This window comes from Branchiostoma lanceolatum, chromosome 3, assembly GCF_035083965.1.
Source record: "Branchiostoma lanceolatum isolate klBraLanc5 chromosome 3, klBraLanc5.hap2, whole genome shotgun sequence".
Lineage (NCBI taxonomy): Eukaryota > Metazoa > Chordata > Leptocardii > Amphioxiformes > Branchiostomatidae > Branchiostoma > Branchiostoma lanceolatum.
In genome coordinates, this window is record NC_089724.1 from 25,938,117 (window position 1) to 25,960,411 (window position 22,295).

Sequence of the window (22,295 nt, forward strand, 5' to 3'; positions counted from 1 at the left end):
TATACCAGAGATTACTTCTGATAGCATTTACAAGAGCGTCGGTAGATGCTGGAGATGAAAAGTTTGAAAGGTGATGCATTATTTCTCGAGAGATGGCGGTAAATGCATATATTTTTGTTTCGTCTTGTGGAGCGCGAAATAAAAGTATGGTGGACATTTTGTTTCACATAAAATCACATTATCAGCTAGGGTACCGGCAAATGTGAAATTATGTGAAACCTTTTCACATAAAATAACATATTCACGATTATGTGAAAAATGTAATTTGAATTTCACATAATTTCACATTTGACTCCTTGCAGTTTTCGGAAGAAAATCGCTTCACATTTCTTCACATTTTTTCACATTTCACATTCACATTTTTTTTGGTCATGTTTTAGGGTTGTGCGATTTCACATAATGGTTTCACATTTTTCAAAGGGTCACATTTTTTCACATATAATAACATTTCGTGATTCACATTTTGAAAAAAAATCACATTTTGTGTTTCACATATTTTTGATCGGATTCACATAATGTCACATTTTCTTGGAATTTTGCAGAAAATTCACATAATTTTCACATTTATGCACCTAGTAGTGTAACCTCAGCTGACCTTCAGTCTACCAACATAGAGGTTGATGCAGCTCACGCATATTCGGACCTCATTCTTCTGATCCTATCAAATTAGCCTCTATTACTATTAGCAAGGTATGACTCATAGAAGGGAACACCAGAATATATACACCAAAAGACCCAGGTAAAATCATCAGACGACCTTAAGCTATGGTCTATTGAAATGTTAATCGAGTCGCCAAGGGCACCAATTACGGTCTATTGTCACCAATGTCCTCGTTGTCACTAAACAATCCAAACGCTCCGGGGGGATTCCAACGTCATTAGTATATATACGCTGGTGTTCATTCCGTGCAAATTTGCACTTAGGCTGTGAGACACCGCACACTCTTACAGACTTGCTGACTATACTAGCGAGCTGGTCATAAATTTGCAGCAATATGGAGTTGTTACTTCTTGTAGCCTTGGTGTTGCTTGTAGTCTACCTGTACGTAGAAGATCTCAGGTTGAGGAGGAAATACCCACCCGGGCCTCGTGCCTGGCCGATCGTCGGGAACCTGCGCGACCTCGCCCGGGGACCACACCGAGTGTTCGCTGAATGGAGACTGAAATATGGTGACATCTTCACGTACGTCAATATGTCACTACTTACTAGACGCTATAATGGTTATTTGTCGTTATGACTGATTAGTATAACAGACATGCGTCCATAAAAAATTTGGGGTCGGTAAAGGGCTGAGGTGGGTGGGGAGTTGGCAGGGCTACTCTATACCAAAACTATTCACACGTTCAGCAACATGTTGGAAAACAAATATCACTTAAAACGCTTACCTGGGATACTACAACTGTGTTGATGTCAATTTGGGGGAGGGGGGGCTAACTCTGTCACATTCATGATCAAGTCTGCTACAGGGCACGACGTATGTGTTGGAAAATTAAACATATACATAGAACACTTTTTCTCTCATACATAAGTGATTTTGCATCACGTACGTTAAGTTTGTTACATAGTTGTTACACTGTAAAGAAACTGACACCTCCGTACTTTTAAGTGCTATCTAAACTGCAGTTATTTCATTTCAGGAGTTGTTTATCGGAAAATACACGGAATGGCAGCGTACAGTATACACTAATACGCCCTATTATGTTGTGCTGTCAGGCAAAGGTAAACCAGGGGCACTGCACAAAGCCGAAGAAACCAGTTGAACGAGAGCCGAACAGGGGTTGAGCTTTTCAAACTCGTCTAAGCGTACAAATGTGTTAATCATGGCTCATGCTTTGCTGATGCAACATCCGGAGTGTAACTTATTGTGTAACTAAACTGTAAGTTTCTACAAGAACCGAATCAAGAGAACCGGCGAATTCTTTAACCAGCACAACACGCTCATATTGTTTGCATCACCCTCGTTTCATATCTGCTCCCATTTTCAAATGTCAATAGGGTTTGGTTGAGGAACAACCAAAACAGGGCGACAACTGCATTTACTTGTCATTGTTATGACTTGTACGGAACCGTTCTGTACATTACGAATGAAGATGTATAATAGTGTCCACATAGAATGATGAACATGCTGTTTCTATTTTATATCTGCGTCGATTTTCTCAAAATCCGGCAGAATTCATTACCCTACAATCTCGTATGTTTGTCTATGTTATTGTTTATCAAACTGTATTGAAATGTCCTGATTATCTAGTGTCTGGCTCGGCTCTCGCCCAGCAGTCGTGCTGAACGGACAGGACGCCGTGAAAGAAGCTCTGCAGAAACATGGCGACATCTTTTCGTCTCGTCCGGACTTGTTCCTGTGGGGACGAACAATACGGACCAAAGGAAAAGGTAAGAAGACACGTTTACCTCATCATTAAATAATCGACTTGAGTGTTTGCCATCAAATTTTGAATCCTCTGTACGTTTAGTTTTGGCAAAACTGTCAGCTTTCTTTCCTAGCTGGAGCTTGTACAACCCGGCCTCCATACACATAACCAAAGCTGATGGCAATGAGCAACAACGTAACTGTTGACACTTACCTGAACATTTATGATCGTAAACATTAAGATTCTTTGGGTCTACTGTTTAAATGAGAGGGATCACTTCCATTGAAAGAAATCAAGGTTGTTGCAAGACTAATATGTTAAAGAGGGGAGTCTGGACTCAGCATGCGCATGTGCGTATGTCGCTCTTCAATCTCAATGACACAAGATACAGAACCTTTTGCCAAGAAGGTATGTAATCTGAAACGAAACTGAATAGTCCCCTGGCATTTATTCAATTTGCTGCTATCTTTTTCGTTTTCATCAGGTATTGCCACGGCCCCCTACGGCCCCGAGTGGAAGGAGACCCGAAAGGTGGCGCTGACTTGGCTCAACACCTTCGGGGCAGGGAAGCAGAGTTTGGAGCCCACCATCGTGCAGGAGGCGCAGGATCTGGTTCAAGTTTTCAAGGATAAACGTGGCCAACCGTTCGACCCTACATTATCCCTAGGCCTCGCGGTTTCCAACGTGATCTGTTCCGTAGTGTTCGGCCGGAGATTCAACCATGATGATGAGCGTTTCTCTCACCTGATGGAGCTCAACAGTCGGTACTTCCGCGCATATGCGTCCGCTCAGGTGTGTCTCCTCATGCACTTTCAGGATGCATGCTAGCACATCCACCAGACACTCTTCCAATTCGGTTCTCCACGAACCGAGCTCATTTGACATTGTTCATAACCCCGAATATTTTGAACTCTAAAGACCTCGGCAGTTCTAGTTCATAATGACCTGGCCATTTTAACCGTAATAGCGGCGGATATCAGTGAAGGGCTATATTGTAGTGAAGCCACTCCCGCTTCAATCTGTCTATTTTTCCAGGTATTAAATGTTTACCCCAAACTGCGGTACGTCCCGTCCGTGCGGCGGAACCTGGAGGAGGTGGTGACGTGCAGCGAGGAGATCCGCAGCTTCGTCATCGAAGTCATCCAGGAGCACAGAGAGACCTTTGACCCGAACAACATCAGGGACGTCATCGATGGTTTTCTTCTGGAAGAGCACCGGGGTAAGTGGATATAAGGATAAGTCAGAAGTCTGTAAATATATCATCATCGTCATCATCTTCTCGGTTCTGCATCTATTGTCATAGGAACGTCCTGCAGTTGCAATCAGTCTTTTAACAATTCAATTGACTCCGCCTTGACTGCTGCAAGATCCTTTTGCTCTCAGAGTTTTCTTGCAATTTCTTTAAAAGTTTATTGGGTATCTGCAGTACCTTTGAAATAGACAGTCTATGAACGTGAGGTTCTGACTGACAACACCTCATCGCTTAACTATTGTCTTCAATCATCAGGGAACAGAATATTGTCTGAACTGCCAGGAGATAACGTCATCAACGTCATCAAGAACCTTTTCACAGCGGGAACCGACACCACCGCCACCACGCTCCGCTGGGCCCTGCTGTACCTGGTGAAGAACCCGGATGTACAGCGCAAGGTGCAGGATGAGATCGATGTGAGGCTTGGAAAACAGGTACATCTCACATCACTACAGAGGCCAAATACTATCACATATTGAAAGAGGAAGGACTTTGCATCTATAATTTGTTTCAAACGAGATCTATCTGATGGTTGGTGATCGAGATTAGCAAGAACCGGAGGCTAATGAGCGGCACTACATGGATCTGAGATTTCCTGCTCATTGGCGAAATATCGTGTCAAGAATTACTTCATCAGACGTATTCTTTAATCATTATCTGGATCCATTTGTATGCACATTTAAACTAGACAACGCCAAATCAGCATGGCTTTCTCAAAATATCAACCGATTGTATCCTGTTTCCCAATAGGCATTATTAACATAAGTCTTTACATAATGCATATCTTACATTTACCGCAGACCCGGGTATCTATACTGCTGCGAGAACACCTTCCCTACACGGAGGCGACCATACGCGAGGCCCAGCGGATCCGGACCATCTCTCCTTCCTCTGTTCCTCACGAGACCACAGCTCCTACAACAATCCTGGGACATCAGGTACTAGGTGACCACTCTGTGCTTCCTGAACAAACCGTAACGCATTACTTACTCGTCATGTGCATTCTTTGAACTTTTTTCATTCCAATTTTAAACTTTCATTGAAACTTTTCGTTTTGTCTGACACAGATCCCTTCCGGAACGTTCATAGTGCCCAACCTGTGGTCTCTCCACATGGACCCGAAGTACTGGCCCGACCCGGAGAGGTTCGACCCGACCCGTTTCCTGGACGCTGACGGGCAGCTGGCACCGCGAACAGAGTCCTTCTTGCCATTCAGCACAGGTAAGGCAGTTTTCTCCTTGGAATGAAAGTTCATTTGAGCTATTTGAGGACATATTGCAACTGGCTTAACCGACACAAATTATAAAGCTGATCCCAAGTTGTGTGTATGATTATATCTAGAAAACAATTCTATAATTTCTGTAATAACAAAGGTCGCTGACATGTCATTTTCTACCGCACCAGGTCCTCGCAAGTGCCTCGGAGAACAGCTGGCCAAGTACGAGCTGTTCCTGTTCTTCACCTCCCTGCTGCAGCAGTTCACTTTCAAGATGCCAGAGGGCGCTCTAACGCCAGACACGGAGGGAATCGTCGGTCAAGTGTTTTCTCCTCGGCCATTCGAAATCTGTGTAATCCCTCGAATTTAAGCAGACCATTTTTTAAAGAATTGTCAGTGGTACTCCAAGTATAAGTATTTGATATGAATATAACGTGGTGCACAAGGGACAATCATAGTGATGCAAAGCATAAGTGGCTAGGAGATAACGTAATTACAGTTGGGTAGAGTAATTTCAATGTTTTTGATTATTTTTTCCTTGACTTAACCAACAGGTGAGCAGTTTGTTTGAAAGGTCTAGTAACCGACGTGATAACGTAGTAATGCATGCTGACCTTAATAATGTGTCCGTGCCTATTGTCCTAACCTAGATACCTGACACAAAGCACCTTGACATAAGGTCGCAGAAGTAAAACACAGTCTGTTACCGCTACCCCCAATTCGCAAATATCGGGGTTAAATAGTATTAGGAATGGTCAAATATGATTAAAAAAGTAACCCGCAGAGGCAATTCTGACTACTTACTGATAGAAAATCACGTTAGAGAATTCTGTTTGTTGCCAGGTTTTTTTGTTTACGTTATCGTCCGGTGGAGCATGAGGCCGCATTTCAGCTGACCCTGAAGAACAGGTGGGAATCGAGGCGTACGTCCATGTAACAAGTGAGCAGTTTGTTTGTAAGACCTAGTAGCGATCGCAATAAATTAGTACTTTGTGACGACCCCATGAGCTCAATAATGTGATCGTACCTATCGTCCTAACCTAGGTACCTATCACAAATCACCTTGACATAAGGTGGCAGAATTAGAACACAGTATAAACGCGATTAATGGTTGTTACGAGTACGGTGATCTAATGGTACGAACGTTCATGTCATTTGATTATAAATACCATTGTATGTTCGTGAGAGCCATTGAGGTAAGAGCAAAGATGACGCTCATGCCACAAAGTGGCCATTTCTGGTCTCTAACTAAAAAAAATAAGAATTTACTGATCCACACTCTCCATTGTAACCATAGCCTAGGCTACCTATGTACACCATGTGTAATCAGCCACGATACCCGACAGATGAAATTTCAACCTCCTGCAAATTATTGATCATCGCACCCTTGTAGTGGAGAATAGTTCTGAAAACATATCGGACAAAGCGACCCTATCAGTGTCACCTGACGCCACCTCACCTCGCCTGACCTTTCTTTCAGTCAACCGTTAATAAACAACTGAAACGCTCAGACGACATGTAATCAAATCTGGCACGGACTGGGGCACTTCCAAGGTCATCCGCTGACTTTCACACAAGTTTGCACTCCGTGAGGCGCCACGTACTCTCACAGACTTGCTGAGCAGCTAACTGGTTATGAATTAGCAGCAAAATGGAGTTGATACTTCTTGTAGCCTTGGCACTGCTTGTAGTCTACCTGTATGTCGAAAATGTCAGGTTGAGGAGGAAATACCCACCCGGGCCTCGTGCCTGGCCGATCGTCGGGAACCTGCGCGACCTCGCCCGGGGACAACATCGAGTGTTCGCTGAATGGCGACTGAAATATGGCGACATCTTCACGTACGTAAATACGTCACTACTGACTCAGGACTGATGTATCAAATATGATCGTCAGCATTATTTGTCGTTATAATTGATTAGTGGAACAACTATGTGATCCTGATCAGGAAACGTTAGGTTGGGTGGGCTGGTTTTGGTTGGGGGGGGGGCGGTGTAGTGTGCTGCTGTTCGTTCCACTAAAGTAGCTTAGTCCAGTTCATATCGGGAAAAACGTCCACTTAGCTGAGACTACTGTGGTTTTCGCTGTCAGTTCAAGGAGTTCTTCTTGAAACCTCCTTCGTAAGTTTAAAAGCGAAGAAAGGCAACCTCTTTCACATTCACGATCAAGCCTGGTATCTGAGGTCATGAACCCGATTTTGCATTCAGGTACGTAACGTTTCAATAAAAGATGCCAACGTTTCAGTACTGACGTGGAAACAAAATGCAATCGTATTAAACGACTGCCACAGTAATGCTTAAGTAATCAGTTGTTTATCATCGGGGAAAAAGACACAATATGGCAACGAGGTAAGATGTACTAGTAGTAAGTCAGTGTGGATGCATCGAAAACCCCGGATGTAAACAAAAGTAACGATCGCTGGTATCACTGACACCGACACGAATACGCCCTATTATGTCGTGCTGTCAGGCAAAATGGTACCGGGGGCACCTAACAAAACCAATGGAACCAGGCGAACAAGTTCCGAACAGGGGTTCGGCTTTTGAAACTCTTAGCGAAAAAAATGTGTAATCTCCAAGCAGATCTACACGGGTCAAAATCATAATGTCAGTCAGAGAAGCTCGGCCTGACTGAGCTTCTCTGGCTAACATTACGATTTTACCCCGTGTAGATCTGCTTGGAGATTAAAACATGTGTAACTGCAACAGTTCAACGGATCCATACCATCGCCAAGCAATATAAAATGTAATTAGTAACATTAGGACAAGATAACATCCATGACATCCTGCTAATGGTACAAAAAAGTCTCACTGACAGGAATCAGATAAATACCTTTAATTCTGTAAACATCCTTTCACCGAGAATCTTTGCGATTCCTTCGTCTGTAATGTGCATAGCATTAGAACAATAGTATAAAGTCTGGGGTTAGGGTTGACAGGATCACGAGGTGTTATTCACATCCTGTCAATTCACATCCTGTCAATACTGCTACCAAATCCCTATTGACAGGAAAATCCTGTCATTGACATATTAAGGTCCTGTCAATAAAACAAACGTATTGACGGGCACACCTTATCAATAGTGCCAAATATCATTTATTGACAGGAACATTCTGCCAATAGTGCAAAGTTTTCTTACTGACAGGTACATCCTGTCAACTGTGCCAAAACTATAATGACAGGTATCTTTTTAATAGTGAAAAACATTCTTATTGACGGGAAAATCAGTAGCCGCGGCCTTATCAGTAACAATAGAGATAGGATATAACGCGTATACGTACATGGAAATGATATGATATATGTTATACATTATATCGTATCTGAATTACACTTACAGCAAGTATCAAATTTGTATCCCTCCCCAGGAAGCTGTTGTAGAATTTCTTCATTCGTCATGCAAATGATATCCACATTTACCTAACCACATAACAAATTTCATGTGAATCCATCCAAAGCTTCTTGAGTTTTGCTCTTTAATCACACACTTATAAACGCAAACAAAAACATAATTTCTTGGCGAAGGTGACAAGGAACCTATGATCTCTCGCTGATTATTCTCTTACTATTTATGCAATTAACGTTCAAATCTATATAATCTATGTATTGAAGACAGATAATGAGATGACATTTATCACCCTCTGGAACATTTGACCGAAACATCCTGCCAATATCCCGTGCAACTTTCGACCTTCTGTACTTCACTTTATGTCACTGGGTGGGTATACGCGTGCCTATATACAACATCTAGAAACACAAAAAAAACATACATACTATCACATCGAAAAACCGTAAACGGAATTAACAAAAGAGTCTCCTTTGATTTCCTAAAACTTCCTTAAATCTCTCATATCTGTCTACGTTATTGTTGACTAAACTGCTTTACAATGTCTTGATCATGCAGTGTCTGGATCGGTCCTCGCCCAGCAGTCGTGCTGAACGGACAAAACGCCGTGAAAGAGGCTTTGCAGAAACATGGCGACATCTTTTCGTCTCGTCCGGAACTGTTCATGTGGGAACGAACACTACCGACCAGAGGAAAAGGTCAGAGAAGGCGTGTTCATCATCAAATAAGCGACTCGAGTGTATGTCATCAACTTTTGAATCTTCTGTATGTGTATTTTAGGTTGATTAAAGCAACACTGTCACTGTCAGTTTTCCTTCTTAGCTGCAGCTTGTATATTCTACAACCAAGCCTCCATACCAACATTATAAAGGCGAATAAGCAATCCTAGCAGCAACAGTAATGTTGTAGACATTTGCCCGTGAACATTTATGGTCGTTAATATTGAAATGTTTTTTTGCATGAGAAAAATCGCTGGTTGACCCTTCTATCGAAAGACAGACAAGGTTGTTGTTGCAAGATCAAGCTGTTTAATAGGGATGTCTGGACTCCGCATGTCGTTATTTAAACTCAATTACACAAGACAGAGGACCTTCTCCAAAGCTTCTAAAAAAAAGCTGGCCATACGACCTCATTGTGGTGGGGATGAAACGGTTGAAGTATAGTTTGTAAAAAGACTTAAATTGCTGTTAGACCCCAGTTAAAGTGCAGTGTTAAGTTTTATTCAGTTTGGTGAAGTTTGATATGAAATAAACTATTTTCAAAGTCAGCTAGAAGAAAGCTTTTTAAAAAGGCTGACTGGGGCGCATTTGGAAGAAATGAAATGAAAATTTTGCATAAAATATGCCAATGAGTTACTCATTAGCATAATGTATGTGGTGCATTCAACTTTCCTAAAGGCACTTACAAATCAAATATGACATCTGTAGCATTTATCGTAAGGGAAATACCTTTTCCTGCATAAATCATGCAAAAGAAGAAGAATAAGAAAAAGATGAAGAACACGCCAGCCAAAACAATGTATTTCCTCCTTATATAAAAAGTAAAAGAATAAAGAAATAAAAAAATACAGAAAAAGAAAAGGAAAAAGGTTTTATGTACCCGGGTTCGAACCGGGAACCTTCCAGCCCCCACCAAGCGTACATTCTCTACGTGCTTACGAACTGAGCTACTTTGACTTGATCGTCCTGACGTGATTTTTAAAGATACCTAACGTTTTAATCTCACTACACGGCACCATATTTTGGTCACCTTTTTGTCCATTTTCTTAACAAAATCAGTTCCTTTTTGCGCAATTTTGTGGTAATATATGTAATATGGCCATTTATGGGGATCTGACAGGGCATACAAGCACGGATGCCGGCGGAAATGCCCAAATATATGCATGTGGAACGGCTTTTGGGAAGTGCAGTATACGAACCAACCAAACTACCATACCATGCCCCTGCTGCGGTATAATAGATCATAACAGTCATGCATTGCGACATATCCCAGTGTTGTACAAGCGAGACATTTTTAACGATTCATGTCCATTACAAAACATAAACTTTTAAAGGAAAACTGTATATTGTTTTACCACATCGTTTGCATTGATAAATGTCAATCTACACTGTAACATTTTTCAACCGTGCAGCATTTTCTATATTGGGCCCACAGAAGAAAGTGTACATGCCGGGCCATGCTGTTTGGCAGGTATAAATGGTGGACCATGCACTCGGACGTCCGACCATGCACCCGGACAATCTCAGATCGGTCTAAAGGCCATACGACCGTCGCATGGCGGTCGTATGGCAAAAATGCATGTAATCTGAGACGGAACTGAGTAGTCGTCTAGCATTTTAGTTAATCTATCACATTTTTCGTATTTATCAGCTATTGCCCCGGCCCCCCACGGACACGACACGAGATACAGTTCCTTCTGTAGGGAATAAAGGCTTCTAATCTGAGACGAAATTGAAAAGTCATCTGGCATTTTAGTTTAAGCAATGATCTTTTTCTGCTCTCGTCAGGTATTGCCCCGGCCCCCTACGGCCCCGAGTGGAAGGAGACCCGAAAGGTGGCGCTGACTTGGCTCAACACCTTCGGGGCAGGGAAGCAGAGTTTGGAGCCCACCATCGTGCAGGAGGCGCAGGATCTGGTTCAAGTTTTCAAGGATAAGCGTGGCCAACCGTTCGACCCCGAAGTTACCCTAAACCTCGCTATGTCTAACGTGATCTGTTCCGTAGTGTTCGGCCGGAGGTTCAACCACGATGACGAACGTTTCTCGCGCCTGGTGGAGCTCAACAGTCGGCACTTTCGCTTAGGTGCTGCCGCTCAGGTGCGTCTCCTCATGCACTTCTGGGATATATGCTAGCACATCCATAGTGCTCTGTTCCAATTCAGTTCCACAACCTCTTGAAACATTGTTCAGAACCCCGAAAATTTGAAGCTCTACTGTACTGAAGCTGTAGCTGAACATATATTGCACCATGGAGGCTGAAGACCTTTAAGTTGGCAGTGGACATGGCCATTGCAGCCATATTAATATCTTAGGTCTATATTGTAGCGTGCACTTCTAGGACCCTAAATAGATTTGATATGTCTGTTTTTCCAGGCGCTGAACGTTTACCCCATCCTGCGGCACGTTTCGTCTTTCAGGCGTAAGTTGGAGGAGCTGGTGGCGTGCATCGAGGAGATCCGGGGTTTCATCATCGAAGTCATCCAGGAGCACAGGGAGACCTTTGACCCGAGTTACATCAGGGACGTCATCGATGGTTTCTTGCTGGAGGAGCACCAAGGTAGGTGGATATGAGTCTGTAAATTTCATTATTATCGTCATCATCTGCTCGGTTCTGCACCTACAGTCATAGGAACGTCCTGCAGTTACAATTAGTCTTTCTCCAATTCATTCGACAGCGCATTGAGTGTTGCAAGATTCCTTTTCTCTCGGAGTTGTCTTGCCGATTCTTTACAATTTTAGGAAATTTAGGTACCCCTAAAATAAACCGTCCATAAACGCGAGGTTGTGACAATAACTTATTGCTCATTAACAATTGTCTTCAATCATCAGGGAACAGAATATTGACAGACCTGCCACAGGATAACATCATCCACGCCGTTGGGAACCTTTTCGCAGCGGGAACCGACACCACTGCCAATTCAATCCGCTGGGCCCTGTTGTACCTGGTGAGGAACCCGGATGTACAGCGCAAGGTGCAGGATGAGATCGACACGTCGCTTGGAAAACAGGTGCATCTCACCTCACAACGAATGGCAATGTTGCTTTATCATAAAAGAGGAGGGATTTTGCTTGTAGTTTGCTTCAAATGAGATCTGGAAGTAGCTGATCGCGATGAGCAAGAACTGTGACTTATGATCCAAAATTTACCACTCTTTGATGCTATATCGTTACATGGATTACTTCATCATACAGTTATTGTATCATCATCATCGTATGTTTTTTTGTCAGAACCATTGACTCATGCTAAATCAGCATAGATTTATTCTAACACCATGCAACTAAAAACTCACCCTTCTATCCTGTTTTCACATAGAATCCCAATACACTATTGCCATGCTTTACATATGATCATATGCATCCTACATGAAAAACAGACGCCATCTATGCTGCTGCGAGAACATCTTCCCTACACGGAGGCGACCATACGTGAGACCCAGCGGATACGGACCATCGTTGCTTCCTCTCTCCCTCACGAGACCACAGCTCCTGCCACAGTACTGGGACATCAGGTGGCCACTCTCTGCTTTTTGAATACATTTTAACGTTTTTATGGCTTGCTCCGCCGTATTGTGCGTTCTCTGCATTTCAATATTCTCTCTACACACTGGAACAAATGTTTTGCTTGCTCCAGATCCCCGCCGGTACTTTCATAGTGCCCAACCTGTGGTCTCTCCACATGGACCCGAAGTACTGGCCCGACCCGGAGAGGTTCGACCCGACCCGTTTCCTGGACGCTGACGGGCAGCTGGCACAGCGAACAGAGTCCTTCTTGCCATTCAGCACAGGTAAACAGGTTTTCTCCATGGAATTAAACCTTGAATTGATTTCTGTTGGTAGCACGTATTTTACTCAACAGAAAAGCAAAACTCACCAAACGAATTTTTGAACGACCCTTTGATAATATCGCAGAATAGAAGACCGACGAATGGTAAACTAGTACTATCTTTGATACCATCAACCGCTGTCATGTCATTCAACACACTGTCAGGAAAGACGGTTTTGTTATTGGAATGAAAGCTCATTTGAGTTGTTGGAGGACAGATTGCAAGTAGTTTATCCGACACAAGTCAAGTCAAGTCAAAGTTTATTGCACAACAATTGTAACAGGTACAATGTAAGGCAAAAATAAAATACTACTGGCTACTTATATCAAACTACTAAAAGCTATAGGTAGGTTCTATGCTATACAATGGTTAGGTTCTAGGCTGTACAATGCTCCATTTCAAACTACATGGAGGCACAATCTATATAATATTGTCAAATGAAGATGATATCAACAGGAGATACAATAGGGAGTCGTATATGTCAATTATACAATTACATGACGATGAGATGAATATCTTATACAATCAAATCGCTATTTCACGGATTCTTTTTTGCATAGATGTATAGATATAGATATATTGGCCTAGATATACAGATATTGTTTCAGGACATGACATAAGTACACGAAAAGTCTTTGTTTTCGACTGAGGTAATGTTACGTTTGTTTTGCCTTTTATTGTCTGCATTAACTTCACTCTTTCATCTTTATATGTTGGACATTCCATTAAGAAGTGATATTCGTCTTCGACATTTTCTTCACCTGTAGGACAAAGTCTCTGATTGGCTGGGACATTTCTGTGTCTATCTTTTTCAATTTCAAGACAGTGTGCTCCAATACGGAGTTTTGTCGTGTGTGTTATGAAGGATTTGTTTTGGACTGACTGGAGGTAGTTCTCTACATGAAAGTTTGTTTTTATTTTTGAATATGTTTCAAGTTTCTTAAAGCTTCTTATTTTTTGCCACCAGCTTGACAGAAACTCGCCTTTAAGGCGCTCCTTGAACATTTCTCCGAAATATTTGGCATCGACGGTAGGGTTCAACCAAATGTTTTGGAGACCATGTCTGCAAAGTGTATCACGTATATGAACAACCCAGTCTTGTCAGCTTAGCCGAAGTTGTGTATAATGATATTCCAAAGAATAGTATAATAGAGTTAATATCATAGGTCGCTGACATATCATTTTCTACCGCACCAGGTCCTCGTAAATGCCTTGGAGAACAGCTGGCCAAGTACGAGCTGTTCCTCTTCTTCACCTCCCTGCTGCAGCAGTTCACTTTCAAGCTGCCAGATGGCGCTCCACCGCCAGACACGGAGGGAATCTTTGGGCTTGTGCTTTCTCCTCGGCCATTCGAAATCTGTGCAATCCCTCGAGGTTAAGCGGACCATTTTTTTAAAAAGAATTGTCACTGGTACTCCAAGCGTCATGTATATAAGTATCTAATATGAATGCAACGTGGTGCACAAGGGATAATCATAGTGATGCAAAGCATAGGTGGGTAGGAGATTACATAATTACAGTTGGTTTAATCTGAGGGGAATTTCAATGTTCTTAATCATTTTCCTTTGAAAAAAAAACAAACAAGTGAGCAGTTTGTATGAAATACCTAAAATATCTTAGTACTGCGTGACGACCTCAATGGTGTGTTCGTACCTATTGTCCTAATCTAGATACCTGCCACAAAACACCCTGACATAAGGTCGATGAATCAGAACACATTATGTACCCGCTACCCCTAAGTCGCAGATATTGGGGGTAAAATAGTGTTAAGAGTGGTCAAATATAATAAAAATGTGTCGAGCAGAGGCAAATCTGACTATTTACTGATAGAAAATCCTGTTAGAGAATTCTGTTTGTTGCCGGGTATGTTTGTTTACGTTATTGTCCGGTGGAGCATGAGGCCGCATTACAGCTTGAGGAACGGGGAACGGGGAACCTAGGCGTACGTCCATGTAACAAGTGAGCAGTTTGTTTGAAAGACCGAGTAGCGAACGTAATAAATTAGTACTGCGTGACGACCTCGATAATTTGATCGTACCTATCGTCCTAACCTAGGTACCTACCACTAAACACCTTGACATAAGGTGGCAGAATTAGAACACAGTATAAACGCGATTAATGGTTGTTACGAATACGCTGATCTAATGTTACGAACGTTCATGACATTTAATTGTAAATACCATTGTAGGTACGTTAGAGCCATTGAGGTAAGAGCAAAGATAACGCTTATGCCACAAATTGGCCCTTCCTCGTCTCTGATGAAGAGCGGTAAGAATTTAACCCTTAGGCTACTAATCCACACTCCCCATTGTAACCATAGCTTAGGCAACCGATGTACACTGTAATCAGCCACGATACCCGACAGATGGAATTTCAACCTCCCCTGCAACATGTTGATCATCGCACCCTTGTAGTGGAGAATAGTTATGTAAACAGAGCGGACAAAGCGACCCTATCAGTGTCACCTGACGCCACCTGACCTGACCTGACCTTACTTTCAGTCAACCGTCAATAAACAACTGAAGCGCTCAGACGACATGTAATTAAATCTGGCACGGGCTGGGGCACTTTCAAGGTCAACTGCTTATTTTCATGCAACTCTGCACTACCGAGGCGCCACGTACGCCCCCAGACTTGCTGAGTAGCTGGTCATGAAGTAGCAGCAAAATGGAGTTGTTACTTCTTGTAGTCTTGGCATTGCTGGCAGTTTACCTGTACGTCCAAAACGTCAGGTTCAGGAGGAAATACCCACCCGGGCCTCATGCCTGGCCGATCGTCGGGAACCTGCGCGACCTCGCCCGGGGACCACATCGAGTGTTCGCTGAATGGCGACTGAAATATGGCGACATCTTCACGTACGTAATTATGTCAATTGCTACTGACTCAGGACTGATCTTATATGATCTTCAGCGTTAGCTGTCGTTATGATTGATTAGTTGAACAACTATGTGATCAGGAAATGTGGGCTGGGGAGGGCGGGTTTAGGTTGGGAGGGTTTTTCTTGCTGCTGTTCGTCCCACTGAAGTAGCTAGTCCCTGAGCTTATCATCGGGTAAAAAGTTCCATTTGGCTGAGACAACAGTGGTTTTCGCTGTCAGTTGAAGGATTTCCCTGTCGTAGTTTGACTGAAGCGAAGAAAAGCAACCTCTTTCACATTCACGATCAAGCCTGGTAAAGGTCATGAACCTGATTTTGCATTCAGATACGGTCACGTTTATCGTCAATTTGTTCACAAATGCTATCGTAATAAACGACTGTCACAGTAATGCTTAGGTAATTCATCATCGGCGAAAATACACAGAATGACGAAGAGAACAAATTGTCCCTCAGCGCTGGTAGCTATATCTGCTCTGCGGGTGCATCGAATACCCCGGATGTAAACAAAACTAACGATCGCTGGTATCACTGACACCGAGCACTGACAGGATTACGCCCTATTATGTCGGGCTGCCAGGCAAAGGGTACCGGGGGCACATAACAAAGGCCATGGAACCAGCTGAACAAGTCCCGGACAGGGGTTCGGCTTTTGAAACTCTTAGCGTAAAAAAGGTATATTCTGCGTTTGTTCTAGATAATTGAGCTGTATACAGATCTTCAAGAACAGTTTAATGTTGACAGTCTAAGGTGTTTCATTGCATATGAATACCCAGTGTAGTTCCTGCCCATGATGGTATAATAGCAAGCTGTTTTCTGCATTTGTTCTAGCAAGAACATTATGTAAATAATGGGGGGGGGGGGTCTATACACATCTATAAGGACATGTTTACATTGAATCAAGGAGGCTTTATATTATATATAAAACCTCATTGGTTGAATACAGGAATAAAAGACCGGTTGGTCATGATGTCATATTTCGTCGCCTCAATTCTTGTTTAACAAGACTTATGATCTAAAAATTTGAAAATATAGTAATCTTGTTTTTTGGGCCAGCCTTGTTTTTTTTTTCGCCCTATCTCATTAATTTTGGAGTCTGCGGAGGATGTCATCCATAAAATTTACTTGCTGTGGCCTTATATTGAAAGCAAATTCTTCGCTTATTTCATAGAATTCCAACTGTAAATATGCCTAAACTGATTAATCTGTTACCCTGGGGTCTGCGAGGACCCCGATACTATTTCAAATATTTAGCATATTTATTCAGAGTAAAACTGCATAAATATGTTGTTGAATCTACATCCCTCCTCTGCATACCCAAATGCAACCCCCAATGCATACCCCAAGCTTTACCCAAGCTGTATCTAATTTTTGGTCATTTACAGCACATTTGGTCTTAGCCGTGGCCGACTGGCAACGCGTTCGCATTGTTATTGAGGTACAGTAAGGCCATAGCAAGTAAATTGCAGACTCCAAATTTAGTGCACGCGGGCGAAAAAAAACAAGGCGTGCAAAAAAAACCCAAGATATCCACATTTTAAAACTTGAATACCATAAAGCATGTCAGCAAGTCTTTTATCCCTGTATTCAATAAAACAGTAACTAACACTGATATCAACATAAGAATCATTAGGAATTTAGATCCGGGTTTGTATAGCACATCGAAAACGCAGAGACTGGGTTTCCCGTACATTGGGCACTGGAGTCATGCTGCAGACTAACTTTGCCTAAAATATGCTGGCTCTGCTCACTTCGAAATCACAATTTCTACATGTGCAAAAGCATCTAGAAGGGTTTTTGCAATGGAACAGACATATTAACCAATGCCAAAGGGTAAAAATATTCTTGTTTTTTTATTTCAAAATCAATGCGCGCCCTGATGTCATCCATTAAATTTAATTGCTGTGACCTAATATTCAGTACTTTTCTCTTCTACAGTATTGCCAACGCAGCTTTTGCATATCAAAATACCAATTCGTTACCTAAAGTGCATAAAAATGTGAAAAATTGACCAATTTTCCCTTTTCTTCTTTTCTAGACACAAAAAATTACTAAAAAGGTCAGACTGTCAAAAATTGAGGTACATGTAGTTCTATACTGAGGATTGGTGGAAATAACAAAAAAATTGTGTTGACAGATTAATCAGTCTGGGAATATACTGTTGAGTGTTCAATATCTTGACCATGCAGTGTCTGGCTCGGTCCCCGCCCAGCAGTCGTGCTGAACGGACAGGACGCTGTGAAAGAAGCTTTGCAGAAACATGGCGACATCTTTTCGTCTCGTCCGGACTTGTTCTTGTGGGGACGAACAGTACCGACCCGAGGAAAAGGTAAAAATGCATATTATCATATAGGTAGATGTCGTCGACCAATCAGAAGGCTCCATTTGTGGGCCTGCACTCTTCATACGGACCCACAGAAGCGGGTCTGTAAACTTCGTACGGACCCGGTGTTCGACGGTTACCATTAAATGACAGGGGGTTTTGTTTTTATATTTCATGTTAAGACAAATACTACACAAATCAAATACTACACAAAGTACTACTAACTACTATATGGGCAATGGCTATATGATAATAACGTTAATGACCCGCTTTCCTTCGGTCTATACGATGTGATAAGGCATGGTCGTTCCTATAACCACCTCATCACCTGTGATAAGCTATTTGAGTGTTTGTCATCAACTAATTTTTTTCAACTGTATTTTTTTTGCCGATGAAACAACGTTGTCAGTTTTCTTTCCTAGCTGCAAGTTGTACAACCTAGCATCCATGCATATAATCAAAGCCAATAAGCTGCATTCTAGCAACAACAGTAATAGTCTATACAATTTTCTGAACATTTCTAATCGTGAACATTGTAATAATTTGGGTTTACTGTTTCTATGAGAGGGATTACTGATCGACCTTTCCATTGAAAGACGAACAAGGGTGTTGAAGATGTTGAAGAGGGGAGTCTGAATTCTACATGCCGCGTGTCGCTCAATGGCATAAGATAGAGAATCATCTGTCAAGAGGGCATGTAATATGAGACGGAACTGGATAGTCATCTTTTTCGTTTTCATCAGGCATTGCCACGGCTCCCTACGGCCCGGAGTGGAAGGAGACCCGAAAGGTGGCGCTGACTTGGCTCAACACCTTCGGGGCAGGGAAGCAGAGTTTGGAGCCCACCATCGTGCAGGAGGCGCAAGATTTGGTTCAAGTTTTCAAGGATGAACGTGGCCAACCGCTCGATCCCACAGTACCTCTAGGCCTCGCGGTTTCTAACGTGATCTGTTCCGTAGTGTTCGGCCGGAGATTCAACCATGATGATGAGCGTTTCTCGCACCTGATGGAGCTGATGAGTCGGTACTTCCGCTCAAGTGCGTCCGCTCAGGTGCGTCTCGTCGTGTACTGTCCTCCTCCAATTCGGTTCTCAACATTGGTCACAACCCCATTTCGTACTGATTTGTAGCTGAACGTATTGGACAATTTAGGCTGAAGACCTCGACCGTTCATCATGACCTCGCCATTGCCACCGCAAATAGCGGCTGATATCAGTGTAGGCCTACATTGTAGCGTAGCTCCCACTTCTAGGATTCTGAAATGAAGTAATCATTCTGTTTTCTCAGGTATTGAATGTTTACCCTATACTGCGATACATCCCGTCTGTCCGGCGGAAGATGGAGGAGGTGATGACGTGCAGCGAGGAGATTCGTAGCTTCGTCATCGAGATCATTCAGGAGCACAGGGAGACCTTTGACCCGAACAACATCAGGGACGTCATCGATGGCTTTCTTCTGGAGGAGCACCAGGGTAGGTGGATATAAGAAAGTCATCATCGTCTCTGTTCTGCAGGAGTAGTAGGAGTAGTAGGGACGCCCAGCAGTTTAATCAGTCTTTTTCAAATCATTTTACTGCGCCTTGATTGTCTCAAGCTCCCTTCTCTCAGAGTTTTCTTGCCGTTTTTTACAGTTCATTTAATCACTTCAGTACCTTTGAAATAGTTTTCCACTAAAATGTCTATGCACGCGAGGTTGTGACAAGGCCTCATCGCTGATATATTGTCTTCAATCATCAGGGAACAGAATATTGTCAGAATTGCCACTGGATAACATCATCAATGTCATCAAGAACCTGTTTGCAGCGGGAACCGACACCACCGCTACCACGCTCCGCTGGGCCCTGCTGTACCTGTTGAAGAACCCGGATGTACAGCGCAAGGTGCAGGATGAGATCGATGTGTCGCTTGGAAAGCAGGTGCGTCTCACATCACTACAGAGGCCAAATATTATCACATATTGAAAGAGGAGGGATTTTGCATGTAGTTTGCTTCAAACGAGATCTTGTGGTAAGTGATGGAGATTAGCAAGAACTGAGGCTAATGCGCAGCACTACACGAATCTAAGATTTGCTACTCCTTGGCGGAATATCGTGTCAGTAATCCTTAATCTGAAGCATGGTATGCGCATTTCAACTAGACAAAGCCAAATCAGCAGGGCTGTTACTTAACACCAACCAATTGTATCCCCATATATACTCTCTACACATTATTGACATAAGTCTTTTCAGATGACCCCATACATATCTAACATTAACCACAGACTCCATCTATGCTGCTGCGAGGACACCTTCCCTACACGGAGTCGACCATACGCGAAGCCCAGCGCATCCGCACCATAGTTCCTTCCTCTCTTCCCCACGAGACGACAGGTCCTGCTACAATCCTGGGACAGCAGGTGACCACTTAGTGTGCTTCTTGAATACTGTTTACACGTGTGATAGTTTCCTGTCCTGTCATAATGTGCTTTATCATCGCCATGAATACTAGAGATATAGTTTTGGGTGTGTCTGTGTATGTGTCTTTTTGTGTTTCCGCGAGCAGAACTCTAAAACATCTGAATTGGTTATAATGGCCTTTGATATGCGGGTAGTTGTTGGGTAGACAAAGGAGAAGGTTGATTTTGGTACTGCAGCAGAACTCCTCTTTTTGCATCTTTTGACCTGGACGTGCTATGATGTTGATTTTTTTGTGGCAGATAGCTTGTCATGTAAGGAAAGGAAAAAGCTCTGTAGGTTTTGGCCCCCTACGAGCTTGCCCTGGAAATGCAGGGCCGTTTTTGTCAAACTCTTCTAAGGAGAATAACTGAACGAAGGAACGACGGATTTCCATGATATTCTGTAAGCAGTTAGCTTACACAGCGATGTTCATGATGAAATGAAAACCATTCAAATTGGGACTTAATTTGCATAATTTATGTGGAAAATCTATATTTGCAATTTATTCTATTATAGGACTCAAATATGCCTTTTTAGTTTATGTCAGGGGGAACATAAACAGATATCATAACATAAACCAATTATGCAAATACAGTCCTACTTTGCATGATTAATGCAAAAGAGCCTCAATTCATCTAAGTGATAAATGGCTGGACTGTCAATATTGCGACATGGGGAAGTTAGTTAAAGGTGTACATGAGATAGCATATAATATTGAAATGTGTAAATCATTTTCACAATCAGAATAGTTAATGGAGATATGAGGTCTCTAAACTCTTGTTTGCACTGAAGTGATGTAGTTCCAAACATGCCTTACCTCCCCCAGATCCCTTCCGGAACGTTCATAGTGCCCAACTTGTGGTCTCTCCACATGGACCCGAAGTACTGGCCCGACCCGGAGAGGTTCGACCCGACCCGTTTCCTGGACGCCGACGGGCAGCTGGCACCGCGAACAGAGTCCTTCTTGCCATTCAGCACAGGTAAGGCAGTTTTCTCCTTGGAATGAAAGTTCATTTGAGCTATTTGAGGACGCATTGCAACTGGCTTATCCGACACAAATTATTAAAACTGATCCCAAGTTGTGTGTATGATTATATCTAGAAAAATATTCTATAATTTCTGTAATATCAAAGGTCACTGACATGTCATTTTCTACCGAACCAGGTCCTCGTAAGTGCCTCGGAGAACAGCTGGCCAAGTACGAGCTGTTCCTGTTCTTCACCTCCCTGCTGCAGCAGTTCACTTTCAAGATGCCAGAGGGCGCTCCACTGCCAGACACAGAGGGAATTTTCGGGCTTGTGTTTACACCGAAGCCGTTCGAAATCAGTGCAATTTCTCGAGTTTAAGCATACCCTTTCTTCAAGCATTGTCAGTGGTACTCCAAGTGTCGCTTAGGTGTTTAAAATGATTGTAACGTGGTGCACATGGGATAATCATAGTGATGCAAAGCATAGGTGGCTAGGAGATTACGTATTATTTACAGTTAGTTTAAACGGAGGGCAATTTCAATGTTCTTTATCATTTTTCCTTGAGCAATAAGTGAGCGGTTTGTTTGAAAGACCTAGTAGCGAACGTAATAATTTAGTACTGCGTGAGGACCTCAATAATGTGGTCGTGTATGCCACAAAACATGAGAAGGTCGCAAAGTAGAACACAGTATGTGCCCGTCACCCCTAAATCGCTAAAATTCCGGTGAAATAGAGTTAAGAATGGTCAAATATAATAAAAAGTGTCAAACAGTGACTGCTAGAAAATCCTGTTATGAAATCCTGTTTGTGGCCTGGTTTGTTTGGTTACGTTATCGTCGGGAGGCTGCATTACAGCTGACCTTTGAGAACGGAGGAACCGAGGCGTACGTCCATGTAACAAGGCAATTAATGTTTGTTACGAATACCGTGATCTTATGTTACAGAAATTCATTACATTTTATTATCAATACAATTGTAGGT

General features: G+C 42.7%; 2 protein-coding genes across 2 annotated transcripts; both read left to right on the forward strand.

Moving 5' to 3' along the window:
• The first annotated feature begins 875 nt into the window (after positions 1-875).
• LOC136431223 (cytochrome P450 2U1-like) lies at positions 876-5,241 on the forward strand. The gene is made up of 8 exons (XM_066422536.1): positions 876-1,183; positions 2,250-2,389; positions 2,852-3,159; positions 3,403-3,586; positions 3,875-4,053; positions 4,420-4,557; positions 4,687-4,840; positions 5,024-5,241. Exons 1-8 carry the CDS (start codon positions 996-998, stop codon positions 5,203-5,205), a joined length of 1,473 nt encoding a protein of 490 aa, XP_066278633.1. The 5' UTR covers positions 876-995; the 3' UTR covers positions 5,206-5,241.
• Positions 5,242-6,258: 1,017 nt separating this feature from the next.
• On the forward strand, positions 6,259-22,253 carry LOC136429468 (uncharacterized). Its single transcript, XM_066419299.1, has 16 exons — positions 6,259-6,674; positions 8,734-8,873; positions 10,683-10,990; positions 11,267-11,450; positions 11,723-11,901; positions 12,268-12,402; positions 12,525-12,678; positions 13,915-14,095; positions 15,375-15,572; positions 17,780-17,919; positions 18,657-18,964; positions 19,200-19,383; positions 19,649-19,827; positions 20,172-20,306; positions 21,173-21,326; positions 21,511-22,253. The coding sequence occupies exons 1-16, from the start codon at positions 6,487-6,489 to the stop codon at positions 21,690-21,692; spliced, it is 2,949 nt and encodes a 982-aa protein (XP_066275396.1). The 5' UTR covers positions 6,259-6,486; the 3' UTR covers positions 21,693-22,253.
• The last annotated feature ends 42 nt before the right edge of the window (positions 22,254-22,295 follow it).